The sequence below is a fragment of the Salmo salar genome, chromosome 01 (assembly GCF_965601325.2).
Source record: "Salmo salar chromosome 01, fSalSal1, whole genome shotgun sequence".
In the NCBI taxonomy this organism is placed as follows: Eukaryota; Metazoa; Chordata; class Actinopteri; order Salmoniformes; family Salmonidae; genus Salmo; species Salmo salar.
The window spans coordinates 47,890,800-47,911,090 of record NC_138291.1 but is presented as its reverse complement, the minus strand read 5'-3'; the positions used below and the strand labels follow the sequence as shown (position 1 = coordinate 47,911,090).

The 20,291-nt window shown below is 44.8% G+C and overlaps 1 protein-coding gene across 1 annotated transcript in view; it reads right to left on the bottom strand.

The window, feature by feature from the left end:
* LOC106603011 (EMILIN-1-A) overlaps positions 1 to 20,291 on the bottom strand; it is a 66,323-nt gene that overhangs the window by 6,669 nt on the left and 39,363 nt on the right. The window contains exons 2-6 of the mRNA XM_014196114.3: positions 15,356 to 15,478; positions 13,180 to 13,397; positions 10,503 to 13,010; positions 3,108 to 3,233; positions 2,839 to 2,856 (exon numbers count right to left, since the gene is read on the bottom strand). Coding sequence (XP_014051589.2) covers positions 2,839 to 2,856; positions 3,108 to 3,233; positions 10,503 to 13,010; positions 13,180 to 13,397; positions 15,356 to 15,478 — 2,993 coding nt within the window. The remainder of the gene's footprint in view (positions 1 to 2,838; positions 2,857 to 3,107; positions 3,234 to 10,502; positions 13,011 to 13,179; positions 13,398 to 15,355; positions 15,479 to 20,291) is intronic.

Below are 20,291 nucleotides of genomic sequence, written 5' to 3'. Positions count from 1 at the left end.
GATCAGACGCAGCTATACTGCCTTTGAGATGGGAATGCTACAGAGCGGTTATGTAAAACAAATAGGGGTCAAAAACTTGAGGTTCACAAGGACAACACACACATACACACACACACACTAAGCTAATAGCCGCATAATTTATCTCATAATCAACTCATGTTTACCCATGTTTACCCCTCAAGCTTACCCAGGAAGCACTATGTGCACATTTCCTGGATGCCTCAAAGGATTCATGTTCTCATTGGCCCAATGCTGACCTCTACAGTGACTCTCACACACATTCACACAAAACCCCATTCACCCTGACTGTTATTGACCCTCATCAACACTCATGTTATGTACTGTATGTAGAATGGCGCCGAAGTAGATGGCTGCCGTTTTAGGGGCTCCTAACCAATTGTGCTATTGTGTGTGTTTTTTTGCATGATTTGTAACTTATTTTGTACATAATGTTTCTGCCACCGTCTCTTATGACCAAAAAGAGCTTCTGGATATCAGGACAGCAATTACTCACCTCGTACTGGACGAAGATTTTTTGTTTAACGAGTCGGACACAAAGGATTTACTTCAGACACCCGACAAGGCATGATCCCCATCGTTCGCATGAAGAAGAGAAGGAGATATTGGGGATGTAGGTCGGGGGGCCTTGGTAGGATCCGACAGTGTGTGAGTAATCCCCCTCTACCATCAGTCCTATTAGCCAATGTGCAATCATTGGATAACAAAATGGATGAGCTATGATCAAGACTATCCTACCAACGGGACATTAAAACCTGTCTTATGTTTCACTGAGTCGTGGCTGAACAACGACATGGATAACATACAGCTGGCTGGGAGTTCGGTCCATTGGCAAGATTGAACAGCTGCCTCTGGTAAGACAAGGGTCTGTGTCTATTTGTAAATAACAGCTGGTGCACAAATCTAATATTAAGGAAGTCTCGAGGTTTTGCTCACCTGAGGTAGAGTATCTCATGATAACCTGTACACCACGCTATTTACCAAGAGAGTTTTCATCTATATTTTTCGTAGCTGTCTATTTACCACCACAAACCGATGCTGGCACTAAGACGGCACTCAACGAGCTGTATAAAGCCATAAGCAAAGAATAAAATGTTCATCCAGAGATGGCACTCCTAGTGGCCGGGGACTTTAACGCTTTACCTAATTTCTACCAGCATGTTACATGTGGAACGAGAGAGAAAAAAACTCTAGACCACCTTTAGACAACACACAGAGATGAGTACTCGCTCAATAAGGAAGAGGTCAAATGACGCAGATGCTAAGCTACAGGACTGTTTTGCTAGCACAGACTGGAATATGTTTCAGGATTCTTCCGATGGCATTGAGGAGTACACCACATCAGTCACTGGCTTCATCAATAAGTGCATCGATGACATCGTCCCCACAGTGACCAAACAAACATACCCCAACCAGAAGTCATGGATTACAGGTATCATTCGTACTGAGCAAAAGGGTAGAGCTGCCGCTTTCAGGGAGAAGGACTCTAACCCGGATGCTTATAAGAAATCCGGCTATGCCCTCCGACGAACCATCAAACAGGCAAAGCATCAACGACGCTTGTCGGATGTGGCAGGGCTTGCAAACTATTACGGACAACAAAGGGAAGCACAGCCGCGAGCTGCCCAGTGACACAAGCCTACCAGACGAGCTAAATAACTTCTATGCTCGCTTTGAAGCAAGCAACACTGAAGCATGCATGAGAGCATCAGCTGTTACGGACGACTGTGTGATCACGCTCGCCGTAGCTGATGTGAGTAAGACCTTTGAACAGGTAAACATTCACAAGGCCGCAGGGCCAGATGGATTACCAGGACGTGTACTCTAAGCATGCACTGACCAACTGGCAAGTGTCTTCACTGACATTTTCAACCTGTCCCTGACCGAGTCTGTAAAACCAACATGTTTCAAGCAGACCACCATAGTCCTGTGCCCAAGAACACCGAGGTTACCTGCCTAAACGACTACCGACCCATTGCACTCATGTCTGTAGCCATGAAGTGCTTTGACAGGCTGGTCATGGCTCACATCAACACCATTATCCCAGAAACCCTAGACACAATTTGCATACCACCCCAACAGATTCACAGATTATGAAATCTCTATTGCACTCCACACTGCCCTTTCCCAACGCTATTCATTGACTACAGCTCAGCGTTCAACAACATAGTGCACTCAAAACTCATCACTTAGCTAAGGACCCTGAGACTAAACCCCTCCCTCTGCAACTGGATCCTGGACTTCCTGATTGGCCACCTCCAGGTGGTAAGGGTAGGTAACAACACATCTGCCATGCTGATCCTCAACACGGGGGCCCCTCAGTGGTGCGTGCTCAGTACTCTCCTGTACTCGACTCCAACACCATCATTAAGTTTGCCGACGACACAAAAGTGGTATGCCTGATCACCGTCATGAGACAACCTATAGGGAGGAGGTCAAAGACCTGGCAGTGTGGTGCCAGGACAACAATCTCTCCCTCACTCAACGTGACAAAAGAGATGATTGTGGACAACAGGAAAAGGAGGACTGAGCACGCCCCCATTCTCATCGACGGGGCTGTAGTGGAGCAGGTTGAGAGCTTCAAGTTCCTTAGTGTCCAAACACCAAACACTGTGTTGGTACACAGTCATGAAGAGGGCACGACAACGCCTATTCTGCATTAACATTTCACTGTAAAATACCGGTTGTATTTGGCGCATGTGAAAAATAACATTTTATTTTATTTTGATGTAATGGTGTGAAACACACATCACTGTTGAAGGCATTAGCACATTGCAACAGCAGGACTCAAATGCAATGATAAAACAATCATGAACATACCTTGTTCACCTTTGAGACCTGGAATGAAGAAGATAGGAAGAGACGAGTTCAGTAGTTGGACCAATTCAAACCATTCAACCATGTTTGTTTTTAAGTATTCTTTATTATTATTATTATTATTTTATTTTTTCATTCTGTAAAGTGTGTTTTGACTTTGTTAAATGCACTGAAAATAAATTGTGATTTGATGTCAAACATCAACATATAGCAAAACAACACTTCCTGAGGCATTGTCACGGATTATAAAGGGTTTATATGGTTCCTGTTACCTGGTGGTCCTCTGGGCCCGTTCTCTCCCTGCCTGCCCACAGGTCCGTCCCTACCTTGAGACCCCTTGGGACCGGGAAACCCTGGGAACCCTCTTTCCCCAGAGGGACCTGGAGGACCAGGCAGGCCTGGGGTGGTGGAAGGCAATGACAACAATATTAATACATGTAACTTTCTTAATTTACATATATTTAACTGAAATAGTCAGTGTTGACCCAAAGACGGCCTGTTATTGGACACAGGACATAGAACAAATTCCAGACTGTGTTAACAATACAGTGGAGGAGTTTTCTCATTGAAATATAGAATTGAATTCCACCCACATAAACAGAGGACTCATCTTTGTGTCTGTGCCATTCAGTGTTCATTTTGTCAACAATAACTATGATGAAAAATACTTGTTAGAAGTTAGAGGTAGCCTAAATAGTCATTATTTTACAGAAAAAAATGCACTGACTATTATGTGACTAAAAAGGCTGTGATTAAAACTAGACTAGAGTTTAAGTCCACTGATAGCTTTAGTTATTAACAAAATATTAAATGACAAAAATGTGAGGAAGCCAAAATTCACACTGGTCCCATTTTAAAATAGTCAAGTGTCTTCTTCTTTTGTGTTTGATAAAAAGCATGACGTTTATATTTGTGATTTACTGCCACATGCAGTGCTGGATCCTGAACCAAATATTGTGTGTCATTCATTTATTGTGACTGCTAAATGGCAGTGATATTTTTGTGTTGTTGCTTAAAGCCATTTACAAACCATAGGCAACACAATTTGAAGAAGAATACAATGCTCTGATCACTGGCTGATCGCTCCCAATCAATAGGAATCCCCAACCAGTTTATTACTTCAAATGGTGGAAGCCCTTAACCCCGTACACCTATATGGATAGGGCCAAATTGAAATGTTTCCAACAGAATAATTATAAAAAACATATAAATGACCAAGGTAGCAATTTAAAGAGAACACTTTGGAGATTATGGGGAAATGAGATTGAATCCAAACATGACACTGTTGTTTGTATGTGCATTTTACATTTAGCATACTTTTCACAGCATTTGTCCACAACAAAATCTGAAAATAATCTGGATACATTCAGTAACATAATAAGAATATTAATTGACATTTTGGAGTAGGTGCAAGATAAGAAAATAAATATTACAAGGGTTTGAATGAAAGGTCTAACTGGTGTCTCCAAGTGGCTACACACAGCGGAATCTAATGAGACCTACATACTTAGGTCCAATATTCATCCTCTGTAAAACTTTAAACAGGTAGTTCCATTTTATGCAGTCAAAAGCTTTTTCTGCATCTAAGGAAGCCTCCACTACAGGTTCTTGGTCAATATTGTTGGATTCGGGGTAAACTTCTTGTTAACAAACTATAGTTTTGGCAAGTCGGTTAGGACATCTACTTTGTGCATGACACAAGTAATTCTTCCAACAATTGTTTACAGACAGATTATTTCACTTATAATTCACTGTATCACAATTCCAGTGGGTCAGAAGTTTACATACACTTAGTTGACTGTGCCTTTAAACAGCTTGAAAAATTCCAGAAAATTATGTCATGGCTTTAGAAGCTTCTGATAGGCTAATTGACATAATTTGAATCAATTGGAGGTGTACCTGTGGATGTATTTCAAGGCCTACCTTCAAACTCAGTGCCTCTTTGCTTGACATCATGGGAAATCAAAATAAATCAGCCAAGACCTCAGAAAAAAATTGTAGACCTCCACAAGTCTGGCTTATCCTTGGGGCAATTTCCAAACATCTGAAGGTACCACGTTCATCTGTACAAACAATACTACGCAAGCATAAACACCATTGGACCACGCAGCCGTCATACCGCTCAGGAAGGAGACGCGTTCTGTCTCCTAGAGATGAACGTACTTTGGTGCGAAAAGTGCAAATCAATCCCAGAACAACAGCAAAGGACCTTGTGAAGATGCTGGAGGAAACAGGTACAAAAGTATCTATATCCACAGTAAAACGAGTCCTATATGGACATAACCTAAAATGCCGCTCAGCAAGAAAGAAGCCACTGCTCCAAAACCGCCATAAAAAAGACAGACTACGGTTTGCAACTGCACATGGGGACTCAGACTGTATTTTTTGGAGAAATGTCCTCTGGTCTGATGAAACAAAAATATAATTGTTTGGCCATAATGACCATTGTTATGTTTGGAGGAAAAAGGGGGAGGCTTGCAAGCTGAAGAACACCATCGCAACCATGAAGCACTGGGGTGGCAGCATCATGTTGTGGGGGTGCTTTGCTGCAGGAGGGACTGGTGCACTTCACAAAATAGATGGCATCATGAGGTAGGACAATTATGTGGATATATTGAAGCAACATCTGAAGACATTAGTCAGGAAGTTAAAGCTTGGTCGCAAATGGGTCTTCCAAATGGACAATGACCCCAAGCATACTTTCAAAGTTGTGGCAAAATGGCATAAGGACAACAAAGTCAAGGTATTAGAATGGCCATCACAAAGCCCTGACCTCAATCCTATAGAACATTTGTGGGATGAACTGAAAAAGTATGTGTGAGCAAGGAGGCCTACAATCCTGACTCAGTTACACCAGCTCTGTCAGGAAGAATGGGCCAAAATTCCCCCAACTTATTGTGGGAAGCTTGTGAAAGGCTACCTGAAACGTTTGACCCAAGTTAAACAATTTAAAGGCAATGCTACCAAATACTAATTGAGGGTTTGTAAACTTCTGACCCACTGGGAATGTGATGAAAGAAATACAAGCGGAAATAAATCATTCTCTCTACTGTTATTCTGACACATTCTTAAAAAAAAGTGGTGATCCTAACTGACCTAAAACAGGGAATTTTAACCAGGATTAAATGTCAGGAATTGTGAAAAACAGAGTTTAAATGTATTTGGCTAAGGTGTATGTAAACTTCCGACTTCAACTGTAGTTAGGCTTGAAACCAGTCTAAAGCCACATAACTGTTTAACTAAACCCGACGGGACCTTTGTGCGTAAAATAAAAGTATACAGAAGAAATGTAACTACCTGGCTAAATAGCACAACCAACATTAGCTATGATCCAATGTTACCTCGCCAGTCATTATCAAGCTAGCCATCTAGCCAGCCAGACGTGCCAGCCAGTCGATCCTATGAGTCATTTCGCTGTATCCTCATGTTCTAACAGGTCACTATCGACTATATCCAAGTTCAAAAGACAGTTCCTCATGATGTAGTAGGAGTGAACAAGTCAGGGAGTTCTTTCCTTATGTGTATTTCAGCCGTCTTCACAGAGTGGTTTCGATCCACAAAGTCGCCGGGTAGTACAGGCCGCAAGCCAAGCCAGCCTGCCGCAGAAGCCTCATCTGTGGGGAGAAAGCCCTCCTCTGCTGTAGTATGGGAGAATGATTCGGAAAGATCATGATTCTGGCATCTCCGTACTTGAGCTCTCCCTTTGCTCGGGCAGCAGAGAGGATGCGGACAGTGTCCTGGCACCATAGAAATGTCATGACAAATGCCCTATGTGCAACCTGGGAGCCACCTCCGTAGCGTGCGATGGGCCCTCTCGATTTCCAGTGTGTGCACGGAAGGGGGTAGATCCAGAATTTTGGGAATCCATTCCTGTAGAAAGGAGATGGCGTCTCTTCCCTCCACAGCCCCCGGGAAACCTTAATCTCAAATTCAAGCGCTTTTGGACATTTTTGTGAAAATCAAATTTCTCCTCGAGTTTAGAGATGGTGTCTTCCAATTTCTTGTACTTTGGCTCCACATCCTCGCGGTGGTCAGCATTGTATTTTTCTAACTTTGTCACTCGTCCCTTTGTGACTTTCTGGTCTTCATGGAGTTTATCGACCAGCATATCAATTTTGATGAGGTGTTCAGAAAGCGTCTCTTGGATTTTTGTTATACCTTTGTCAATCTCCATTCTGAATCATGCTGGTGCTTCTTCCGAGCTAGCATCCGACGAGGCCCAAGAAGGGCTGTCAGAGGAGGGCACATTTACATTCCTCGTCTGAGTCTTTGGCAATTTTTGTTTTGGCGATAAAAGAGATGTTTTAACTTCCAACTCCCTTGTTAGAGCTTTGCCATTACCGGAAGTCTATAAGGTGCTGTTTTGAGCTCTCCTAGCTTTGCATTGATTAACCGAAGCAAGCATACTCGTAGTTTTTGTTTGCTTCCCCACTGTCACAGAATTGTTGTTGTTTACGCAATCCAAAAACATTCCATTATAAATCACAATCTGGGTCAAGTGGGCAAAATTTGAACGCTTATTCTATAAAATAGGATCTTACAAACATTGTAATTTTGGTGCGCATAGAATGGAGTCATGAGTGTATTCAAGTGCGGGTTCCACGGCTAATTATCTCCACAATCTGACAAACATTGTGTTCAGGACAACCCAGGGTATAACGTATGTCATCCTTGTAACTGTAGATCAAACATAGCGATCATAAATGTTGACACTGTAAATCACATGACTTTTCAAATATAGAAACATGAAGTGCACATTTGGACTCATGGGTGTGTGGTTTGCTTGTATGACATCAAAGCGGTACTTATAATAATTCTCAACGTCTCATCTTTCAGAAAACATCAACTTGATTTACAGCATTTGCCTCACTCAGACAACAACAAGTGGAGAACCTGAGCTCTGACGTCATGTATAGCAATGCTACTGTAAATTTAGGTGATTATCAATGATAAAATCTGCCATTTTCAACCCTTATACAGGATTACAAGGGGTGTGAGTGGATAGGGCTACTGGCAATGTCCATGCTAAAATGAGTTATATCCATCTAGAGTCCTCAATATATACTGCTCAAAAAAATAAAGGGAACACTTAAACAACACAATGTAACTCCAAGTCAATCACACTTCTGTGAAATCAAACTGTCCATTTAGGAAGCAACACTGATTGACAATAAATGTCACATGCTGTTGTGCAAATGGAATAGACAACAGGTGGAAATTAAAGGCAATAAGCAAGACACCCCCAATAAAGGAGTGGTTCTGCAGGTGGAGACCACAGACCACTTCTCAGTTCCTATGCTTCCTGGCTGATGTTTTGGTCACTTTTGAATGCTGGCGGTGCTTTCACTCTAGTGGTAGCATGAGACGGAGTCTACAACCCACACAAGTGGCTCAGGTAGTGCAGCTCATCCAGGATGGCACATCAATGCGAGCTGTGGCAAGAAGGTTTGCTGTGTCTGTCAGCGTAGTGTCCAGAGCATGGAGGCGCTACCAGGAGACAGGCCAGTACATCAGGAGACATGGAGGAGGCCATAGGAGGGCAACAACCCAGCAGCAGGACCGCTACCTCCGCCTTTGTGCAAGGAGGAGCAGGAGGAGCACTGCCAGAGCCCTGCAAAATGACCTCCAGCAGGCCACAAATGTGCATGTGTCTGCTGAAATGGTCAGAAACAGACTCCATGAGGGTGGTATGAGGGCCCGACGTCCACAGGTGGGGGTTGTGCTTACAGCCCAACACCGTGCAGGATGTTTGGCATTTGCCAGAGAACACCAAGATTGGCAAATTCGCCACTGGCGCCCTGTGCTCTTCACAGATGAAAGCAGGTTCACACTGAGCACGTGACAGACGTGACAGAGTCTGGAGACGCCGTGGAGAACGTTCTGCTGCCTGCAACATCCTCCAGCATGACCGGTTTGGCGGTGGGTCAGTCATGGTGTGGGGTGGCATTTCTTTGGGGGGCCGCACAGCCCTCCATGTGCTCACCAGAGGTAGCCTGACTGCCATTAGGTACCGAGATGAGATCCTCAGACCCCTTGTGAGACCATATGCTGGTGCGGTTGGCCCTGGGTTCCTCCTAATGCAAGATAATGCTAGACCTCATGTGGCTGGAGTGTGTCAGCAGTTCCTGCAAGAGGAAGGCATTGATGCTATGGACTGGCCCGCCCGTTCCCCAGACCTGAATCCAATTGAGCACATCTGGGACATCATGTCTCGCTCCATCCACCAACGCCACGTTGCACCACAGACTGTCCAGGAGTTGGCGGATGCTTTAGTCCAGGTCTGGGAGGAGATCCCTCAGGAGACCATCCGCCACCTCATCAGGAGCATGCCCAGGCATTGTAGGGAGGTCATACAGGCACGTGGAGGCCACACACACTACTGAGCCTCATTTTGACTTGTTTTAAGGACATTACATCAAAGTTGGATCAGCCTGTAGTGTGGTTTTCCACTTTAATTTTGACTGTGACTCCAAATCCAGACCTCCATGGGTTGATAAATTGGATTTCCATTGATTATTTTTGTGTGATTTTGTTGTCAGCACATTCAACTATGTAAAGAAAAAAGTATTTAATACGATTATTTCTTTCATTCAGATCTAGGATGTTGTTTAAGTGTTCCCTTTATTTTTTTGAGCAGTGTATTTCTATGTTCCCATCAGACACAGAAGAATTGAATTATTTGAACACTAAGACCTAAGACCTATGCATTTACATTACATTTAAGTCATTTAGCAGACGCTCTTATCCAGAGCGACTTACAAATTGGTGCATTCACCTTATAATATCCAGTGGGACAACCACTTTACAATAGTGCATCTAAATCATGCGACCCGAGAAGCTTCAAGGAGAGTTATGAAAGACTGCATAACACTAACAGACATACACATACTAATAGCAGGCCACCATTTAATAACGTGTGAGACTCACATATTACAAACATTTGTTTAATTATATGACTGGATTATTAATGTTTTTTGTAATCATCGGTCTGTTTCTTTGTTGGTGTTTGATAGGTCTCAGTGTGTATTGTAGCTAGCATCGTTTTGTATGTTGACACTTTGTTGCAAATGTGTTACTTAAACTTTACATACACACCATTGTTCATTGTGTTCTTATATCCACTGGTTGTGCTGTGTCTCATATACTGGTCTAGTATAGACAGGACAAGGTTAGCCTGGCGTTTTTAAGACAGATTATGGTTTTAGTACAGTTCTACCAAAAGCAGTGTACCATTCAAACCTTTAATCAACTGCACACTTACAAAGCAAAACATGTGTGAGTGAGGATAGGTTTCATTAACATATCACTATATTGAATCAGTATGAACTCAACAAATTCTCAAACATTGGCAATGTAAATCATGTCTAAATGGACATGCTCTATATGTCCAAACCATGCACTGTTTAGTTTCTGTAGTTACCTACATTGGATCAAGGGAAAGGCAACCTCAGTCCTGCTAATACACCTGACTCCAATAATCAAATAATCATGGTCTTCAGTTTAGATTGCAATTAGTTAATTCAGGTATGTTAGCTATAGGGCTGGTGGGAAAGTGTGTCACCAATCAGGCACCCGAGGACTGTATTTGCTAATCCCTGATCTAGATCATAACTTTTGAAACAGCTGGGAGAAAGGGAAGAAATATAGTGTCAAGACAACACACTCACCGGTCAGGTCCTGTTCCGAGAGGTTCTGGAACTCCTTGAGGATGTGGCTGATGGACGAATTGAGGTTCTTGATTTTCCCGTGGATCCCGTCCAGCTGAGTGGTCTGGATGTTCTCTATGACCCCTCCGTGGGAGATGACCGTGGCGTTCAGGCCGTTCACACAGTTCCACAGGCCCGACACATGCTTGTTCAGGCCCTCCTTGATCTTCTGGAGCGAGACCGAGATGCCGTCCAGCTGTCCACACACACCCTCCATCTTGGACAGCCTCTTCTCCAGGCCGTCACCAGAGCGCTTGCAGTCACCCATCTCCACCACCAGGGTGTTCTCAAAACGGCGCACATCACGATCCACCTGGTCGAGGTGGTTGCGACTCTCCTCAATGTGCTCGGTCACGTCTTGCTGGATCTTGTCCAGCTCCGAGATGATCTTGTTCTTTGTGTTGCCAAGGTCGGTGATGATGCTGCCGTGTTTCTGCACTGTGTGCTCCAGGCCCCTCAGTGTGTCGTTAATGGAGCTGAAGGTCAGGATGACCTCAGACAGCTCGCCCTGCAGGGACTTGAGGTGGCCGTTGTTAGACGTTCCTCCAATCACACTGTGGCCATCCAGGGGCTTCTGGGGGTCATCCAGGCCTCCTCCAGTGCCGCCTCCTGTTGTTGGGGTCACAAGACGGATCTTACACTGGCCACTACACTTCTCCACATCCTCCTGGAGTTTTCCCACCTCCTCCTGCAGGGTGGAGCACACCTGCGAACAGGAGCTCTGGTCTGAGTCCACCCGTGTCCGGATGGCGTTGATGTCCTTCTCCCAGCGGTTCAGAGTGTACTGCGTGTGGTTCTGCAGCTTCTTCAACTCGTCTTCCACTCTTCCGCAAATGTCGCAGTCGTCCACGCAACGACCTAGTGTCTCGATCTCTGTGACAATGCGGTTGAAGTGCTCGCCGTTGTCTCCGGTCAGGGCTTTGATTTTACGGATGTCGTGGCTGAGGTCCACCACCTTGTCCATTAGTGAGTCGCCTGAGACGGACAGGTCCTTGATACGTGTGTCGAAGCGGCGGATCTCGTCCTCGTTAGCCACCACCCTCCACGTGATAGACTTCACAGAGTCTCCGTTGTAATCATTTCCTCTGTGTCCTCCAGCTCCACCCCATCGATCTCCGGTTCCCCCTGTTCCTCCATCTCCACCTCCTCCAGTTCCGGTTTCCTCTGCTCCCCCTGCTCCTCCCCATCTTTCTCCAGTTCCTTTATTTCCTCCTCCATCTCCTTTTCCTCCTCCCCCTACTCCTCCTCCAGCTCCTCCCCATCCTCGTCCATCTCCTCTCCCTCCTGTTCCCCCTGTTCCTCCACTTCCTCCTCTTCCTCCTCCATCTCCTCTTCCACCTTCTACCACTCCTCCAGCTCTTCCTCCTAATCCTCCACAGCCACAGTCAGTCAGACTCTTGTCTAGGAGTGCCGTAGAGTTCTCCAGGCGGGTCAGCTTCTTGTCGTGGTCCGACACTCTGTCCTTTAAGATGCCCACGTCCAGCTCTATGTCTTCGATGCGGTAGCCCTGGGCATCGAAGCGGTCCAGGAACACGGTTCGGAGGTCACCGAGCTCACGGTGGAAGTAGTCCTTCAAGTCGTTCTCTGTTAAGGTGCAGCTCTCTTCTGTGTGCTGCACTGTTCTGTTCACCCGCCTCTCCAGGTCCTTCAGACGGCTATCCAGCCTGTCATCTATAACCTTGGGTAACCCGCTGCCAGCATTGGGTCCAAAGCCACCACCACCGGGTCCAAAGCCACCTCCTCCGAAACCTCCGCCGCCATGACTACCACCACCACTTCCAAACTCCTTATCCAGGCGGTTCTGGATGACATTGTAGTTCTCCGACACAGAGCTGATCTTTCTCTCTGCATCTGTGACCCTGTTCTTGAGGTCGGTGACAGTGTTGCAGCAGCCCTGGGAGCGTGTGACCTCCCGGTGTAGGCCGTCCAGGCTCTGGCGGTAGCGTCCGTCCACTGTGTTCAGCTGCTTTTCCAGCACCTGGATCCTCTCCCTGATCTCCTGCTGCTGCATTCGCAGGTCCTCCACCCCAGACTGGCAGGAGGAGCAGGACAGCGACACCCTCCTCTCCAGCTCTCTCAGGATCTCTTCTTTCAGCGTGCTGAGCGTCCTGCCACTAAACGCACCGGTGCCTCCAGAGGAGCCACCAGCGCCACCCCCGAGATCATTCCCACTTCCAGCATTCCCATTGAGCAGGTGGTTATTGATGCTGACCAGGGTCTTGTCGTGGGCCTGGGTCCGGTTGTCCAGCTGGTCCAGTTTGGTCTGGATGCTGTGGATGGTCTCTTTCATCTCGGGCTGGGCTGAGTCCGCCGGGGTCTTGGTGCCTCCACCGGTGAAACCCGGTTTGTGCATTTCCTCCTGGAAGCGTTCATTCATGCCCCTCAGGGTGGACTGCAGGTCATGGAGGTCCTTGGTCAGGCTCTGGATCTTGTCCTCCAGCTGCCGCATCTTGTCACCGTCTCCTCGCCCTGGAACACAAACACATTATATTACAGTATATAATCTACTGTATATAGTTATAGATTCATCATGTATACCATTTGAGGAGTGACATGGGGACATAGAGGAGGACAGCAGTAGGAAGAAGAAGAAGAGGGAGATATAGAGGAGGAGCAGGACAAACAGACTTCCACCCACCGTCTCCCCCATTCTGTCCTCCGTGACCTGTGCCGGTTCCAGTCTGTCCCGGTCGGGATGGTTTCGGCCGGGGTCTGGCTGTACCAATCTGGGTCCCAGACCCTCCGCTCGGCCCCTCGCTACATTCGTCCCCAGTGTAACCATGGCAACATTTCCACTCCATGTCTGTCACCATCTTGTAGGCCACCTTGTACCGCGGCTTCATATATGTTCGATACCTATTGAGAATCAGAGACAACAACGACAACAATGATGAAGTGGTTCGCAATGAGGTTGTCTCACCTATCTAAATTGAATGCGTGTATTTTGGGTCACACTAGATAGGAGTGTCTGCTAAATGCTCATGTAACTGATGCTATACAATCATAATTGGTCGCATGTGGTAATTGTCAACTTATTTTCCATCTGCCTTTTGCCCCATAACGCAACTAGTCATTGGCAGAACATAACATTAAACATTAACTGAAGAGCCTTGGACATTGTTTTATTTTACTACTTCACTCATTTTGTTTATACAATATCCGTAATTTCCCTTAGAAGTTGAGTAAGGGAAATTACCATTGAGTTTCAATGGGCCTGTGTGCAATTCTGAACTCTTGAAACTGCTCTCAGTCAAAGGCCTCAGTTTGGAGAATGTTTATGTGTCAATCCAAACTCAGTCATTACAGGCCACAAAGCAAGAGGCCAGGCATTTTCTGCCTAATTACATTTTCTATTTAATTTGGGTTTTTAAATTTCGTTCCTGGGCTTGGAGGCATGAACACAAAGCTTAAACAGCAGACGCTGGTTTCTGCCCTGACAGGCACTTTGAGGTAACTCTAAACCCCGGTATTCACCGGATACCAACGTTGATTAAATCATTTACAAGGAAACTATTCAGACCTTAACATGTTTGTAATCAATCCACCAGCTCCTTTCCACACAGCATCAGAAATGCCTGCCACTCTCTATTGTGAAAGACTTAAGCATGGTAGGTATGCGTAGCATTCTCCTTTTACCCAATCATGTAATCTGGAAAAAGTAACAAACATTTCAGGATTGGGGAAACAGATTGCACTGCATTTGATAGCACACATTTGTGATAACTGCCAAAACATACTTAATTACTGTATGAGCAAACGCAATACCCAAGTCAAGTTGCCCAATATTTACATGAACCTAATTCAAACTCAAGCTGACCACCACCCTTCGTTTTCATTGGTCAGATAACTGTCGTTCATAGGAGACACCTCCCCTCTCTGATGGATGAGAGTACTCCACTGTTTGCAAATTTCTGAATTAACTCCTCAGGCTGTAGCAAATGTACTGTATGTTGCAATGGAGAGTAGAAGCCAAACTCCAAAATTAGATCCTAAAGCATTGTCAAACAATTAGAAAAGATAAACAAACACACATGCACACATGCGCTCGACACACACGTACACAGCTAGATTTCTACATTTTGCTTGGACCACGTTCAGAAGAAGCTGTTTTTTTTTTCCCCCTTTAAACTGAGAAGGAAATAAATGTTTCACAATTAATCCCCCTGTGCGTGAAAAGGTATACATTGTTATCTTTCCTGCATATGTGCTGTATGGTTCAGGCTCATACACAGTCATCTGTTTCCCAGCAGTGAGAGAGCGTCAGAGAGAGAGAGACAGAGGCTCTGGCAGTAGAAGGCCTTCAATCAACAGGACTCAGCTTGTACAGCCACGGCATTGTCCATCACACAAATGTCAATTACAGTATGACAGCTCTTAGCCTACCACTGCCATGCCTAGAATCATTCAAGAGAAGGATAGAGAAAGACAGGAGAGAAGTGAGATGAAGAGAGAGAGAGAGAGGGAGGCTGTATAGTATGGGCTTCAGATTAGTCAAAAAGTTCCTGATTTCCCAGAAATATTGGTTAAGTTTTGCGAGTCGCCACACGTCTGTCTTTCCAATCTGTTCATTCCATAAGCAGCATGTGTGAGTGTGTGTGTTGGCAGACATTAGGGGAATTAGGTCCAAAAGGTCCTTCTTACACAATTCCCCTCAGTCTTGGCATTCTTTCATCACTTTATCCTCTGTCTGTATACAGTAGATGGGCAAAGACTGATTCATGCAGTGGGTGTCTGGGTATACATGTTTAAATGAAATGTGTAAGAGTAAGTATACGGCACCAGGTGGTAGTACCGTGTGTTAGGAGCATACTCACGTCACCATGCGAGAGCATTGCGTGCCCCAGGAGCAGGGGTGGTAGTCAGGCTTGACGTAGGTCTCCACTCCATCCTCCACCACACAGCTCACTGTCTTTGTCACCACATACGCACACCTGTTTCTACAGAGTGAGAGAAGGAGGAGGTTAGTTTGAGATTGATTCATGCGCATACTGTATGCACATAAGCTTAGAGATCAGAGATTGCATACAAATCAAGGGAATACACTAAGTATTCAAAGCTGAGATGAGATACTAGTGAAAGAGAGGGAGTGTACAGTTTAATCATGTATAAGTTAGGTACCGGTAAGTGATTCATTGCTGGGAATACTCCAGTATCTCCAGTATGAGTAACTATCATGGTCTTGTCATGCGTAGGAACAAAAATATATGGCGAAGCAAATAAGTAGTGCACATTTGACTAGGATCTCAAGTATTGGTTCCTCTAACAACAAATCAGGACTCCAACAGAGAGCTGGCCTCTTCTGTCTTAACTAACATGCAGTAGGGGCTTAGTAGAATTACAGCTATGTGCAGTAAAAATTGCACTAGATTTGACCAGTTTCCATAGGGAATAGAGTGCCATTTGGGACTCAACCAGAGGGAGACAGCACTGAGCTGACTGCAGAGGGAGTGGCATTAAGATTTAGGGCGGCTGGTCTGTCACTTTTTCCATAGCAGCCCCAGGGCCACTGTTGATTTAGGGCTAGTTTTGTCTGGGGCCGCTATGGCCTGGTAAAAGACTAGGTTCTGCAGAGAAAGGCGCTGTGTAGCCAGTGTGTAGTCAGTGTGCTGTAGTCGCGGTCCCCTGCAGAGCAAACCAACTCTCTCTGTGGTCACACTGTCAGCAGCTGGACTCTGGACGCTCAGTCACATGAATCTGGCAGAGTTTAACACAGGTAGAACACTGCATGGGATGTAACGTTGGGATAGAACAGTAGACTTGCAGGCACTAAAAAGTTGTGCTCTGATATTGGTTGTACAACATGATGCTTTATCATATCCTAGTGCTAGTTTGTTACAAAAACCTGTACCACTGTACTTTAGAAGAATGGTACAGAGCACTGAGACCGACCACTGGCAGAGAACAGTAGGAATAAACTAGGAACTATTCCGAACAAAACACAAATGCTCAGGCATTCAATGATGGTACTGGGCCCATTCTAACCACTCCATTCCATTTCTTAATGTGGAACAGATAGACCAAACAGCAGGTTGGCGTTTATTGTACTGAGTCTTTTCCTGGAGGCAGAACTGAGCAATTTCCCCTTACAGTAGATAGTCCAGCTGCAAAGTTAAAATTAGCTATACTGTTAAAATGTATGAAAACTAAAATGTCCTTTTTGGTCTTAATCTAAGGTTAGGGTTAAGCATTGGGGTTAGCATTGTGGTTAAGGTTAGGGTTAAGTTTAAAATCAGATTTTATGACTTTGTGGCTGTGCCAGCTAGTGACCCCTCTGCAGAGCTGCCTCCAGAACCAGATTCATGACGAAAAATGCTAACCTGCGACCAGTGTGACACTAGAACACCAGACCAAATTCAGACCATTAACTCCCTCCTGGAAAAACAGGTTTGGTTTTAGTCTGCCAGGCAAGATCAACAAACAGACCACACTGTGTGGGAGAGGAGAGGAAAGGGGAGGAAAGGGGAGAGGAGATGATCAGCTGTCTGACTGTCAATGGCCTGACACAGTGTTTCTCCATCAGACTATAGGCTGTGGTCTGTCTGCCACTGAGGCTTTACATTCTGGATTCATCATCATTGCATCACTTTTCAAACGATTGGATTTAAGACACATGGGAAAGACACAGTATGCATGCAATACATTTCTTAGCATACCAAATTAACCAGGCCAGGCATTTGTATTACTCATATTCTCAAGCTTGAGCTTACTACTTTCTAGTGCCAGTGAGAAGCCCTGTTTCTCCCCACATCTGACATCTGTCCTGTGTTTGAGCAGATAAGCCAGTCTGCAGCTTTATTGGCACAAATACAGAATGTTCTAACTAGCCTAACCATCCGGCATGGCTCTTGATTGAGATTTCTTCGAGCAGCAACATTCCTCCATGATGCGCTTTTGGCACTGGGACAAAGGCTTTGGTGTGTCTATGTTGCAAGCCTCATTTGGAAATGATAACAAATGGCAATAATGTAATCTCTTCCCAAAACCATCCCTTCCTCACTTTCTCTTTTTTCCCCTGCTTCTCTTTCTCAGTACGGCATGCTCTCACTCCCCAGATAGCAGAAAATGTCCTCCCACTTGCTGTTTGCTGCCTTCCTTACACCAAAGGCTATAAATTCCTACCGCCAGCGGGCGAATGGAGTTTGCCGTCCAAGATAGGACCGCTAGATTCCCTTGGCAGGCCACTTTTGCGTTTCTAGCACTTTGCCTCCACTCAGAGGACAGCTATAAGGCCAAGGCAAGCCATCTAGCCATGAGCTAATTTGAAAGACAATAGCAAGGAATTTTTCTAATCTCAAATTCGGCCTGACACCTTCCAGCTAACCACAGCCAGCCAGAGGCTGCAAGCAGTTTTTGTTGTTTCTATAAATACCTTACATTTGTTGTGATTTTAATTTGATTAGATTTATTTGCCAATTTAAAAACACAATACAGCCACACATGGGCATAATGCATTTACAATCATTGAGGATGAAACAATTAAGTGATACATCTAATAATGTACAGTTTTAATTATTATAGATTATGGCCAAAAATAGTCTACATTTTTGCCATTGATTTAATATACTATATATTTGAGTCAATACAAATGGTTTCTTTCTAGCAATAAATGCCACTCCCTAAACCGTACAGTAGGAGGCGTCAGCTCTTAAACCCCACAGAAGAAGCCGAAAAGCCTCAACAGGAAGTTATCTTTGTCAGCATCCCGGAGTCGCCTCTTCACTGTTGACGTTGAGACTAGTGTTTTGCGGGTACTATTTAATGAAGCTGGCAGTTGAGGACTTGTGTAGCGTCGGTTTCTCATGTTGAACATATCTGGCGAGACTTGAAAATAGCTGTGCAGCAACACTCCCCATCCAACCTGACAGAGCTTGAGAGGGTCTGCAGAGAAGAATGGGAGAAACTCCCCGAATACACGTGTGCCAAGCTTGTAGCGTCATTTATTAATCAAACACCTGCAGGCGAAGGTACAGGACAGCAGGCAGGCTCAGGGTCAGGTCAGGCAAAGGTCGGTAATTCAGAGTAGTGGGGCAAAGGTACAGGACGGCAGGCAGGCTCAGGGCAGGCAGAAAGGTCAAAACTAGGAACTATAGACAAGACAGGCGCAAGGGGAAAACCGGTGGTAGGTTTGATGAACAAAACAAACTGGCAACAGACAAACAGAGAACACAGGTATAAATACACAGGGGATAATGGGCGACACCTGGAGGGGGGTGGAAACAATCACAAAGACAGGTGAAACAGATCAGGGTGTGACAATATATATATTTGTTACTGCTTGACTATAACAATCTTGGTCGACCAACAGCCTAACGACCAAACAATCGAACAGTCAAATAATTGGGGTCAGCCCTACAAATGTATTTTTGGTGTAGCTTTAAACATCATAGTCTGTAATTGTTTTTATGAGTGTGACTGTGATTAACTAGCTCTTTGTTTCTCCATATAGATCTGTATAACACACTTACTGTGTTATACCGTGGCGTATGGGAACAGTGGATGAACGAACACTTGAGATGGATAACAAGATGAATACCTTGTTAGCCTATCAACAGGCCAATGGGTCAGTTGGAGATTTCCTTGTCTATGATATCAACCTCCCGCTGGAGGACCGGCGAGACCTGGACCTGCTGGAGACCAGGCTGAGCCAAGACACCGAGCTCCAGGAGAGACTTGTAAGTGTGTTTAGAATTTTATATAGCCATTGCGTTTTACAGGAAGGAGAAAGAGACATTCATCTTTGACCCTGCTGTTGCGACCATCGTAATCTGAAGTGACAGCAGCATGTTCTAAATTCCTCCGCTCAGAATTTTAAAATAAGGCATTTATGTTACATGTAAATCAGGGGCGAAAATCTGATATCAACTTTGGAGGGGACAATTACATGAAATTTTCTCAAGAGCAATTCCTGAGGGGGACACCAAAAGTACTGCTGTAACACATAGCCTACGTTGTAATATGGTAAATGTATATTGAGGAACCAAAGAAATAAGGTGTTTGCCGTACTCCTAACTACCGGTACCCAAAACTACACAACTAATCACAACAGCAATACCATTGCCTTTAACAAATCTTAGTTCAGTCACCAGTTTAAGTTGAGAGTGGGGGTATCCATGGCATTTTCCAATTATGTTCCTATTTTACAAGTTAAAAAAATTGAGAACCTTTCATAATGTTGCCAAACAAAGACTCAACAAACTTACCTGAGACTCCCTGTCTCTGCCAGTCTGTCCCTGCATATCTGTCCCCAACTCTGCTGTCTGTGTGCCATCTGTTGCCTGCTCTGCCTAATGACATCATTGTGAAACATTTCCATTAGAATTTCACTTCTTTCTTATGAACATTTTATCAACTAGTCTGAGATATTAGGCTACTAGGGTTCTTACTTTGCGTTTTGGTGTACTGAAAAATACTCTGATGTCCGTCTTTTTTCTGCCATTTTTCTACCTGGCTGGCTACACACACACAGTATGTAGGTTATTTACAGTAGGAGATGGGCTTCTATCATCTTATCTTCTATCATTCTATATGGGCTTCGTTCTAAAAGGTAGCTAGCAAATGTGAAACGGATTGCAGTGACAAGAGTTGACAGCTGTATGAGTTCACCATTTACACAACATATGCTGCAACCTTTTGTAATTTTAATCGTTTGCTTCATATTGGCTGGCTTCCAACAATAGCTGAATTTGCAAAGCTAGCGAGCACCAATTCAGTGGTGTTTGCTATAATCTTTGCTACCCGGGTTAAATAAAG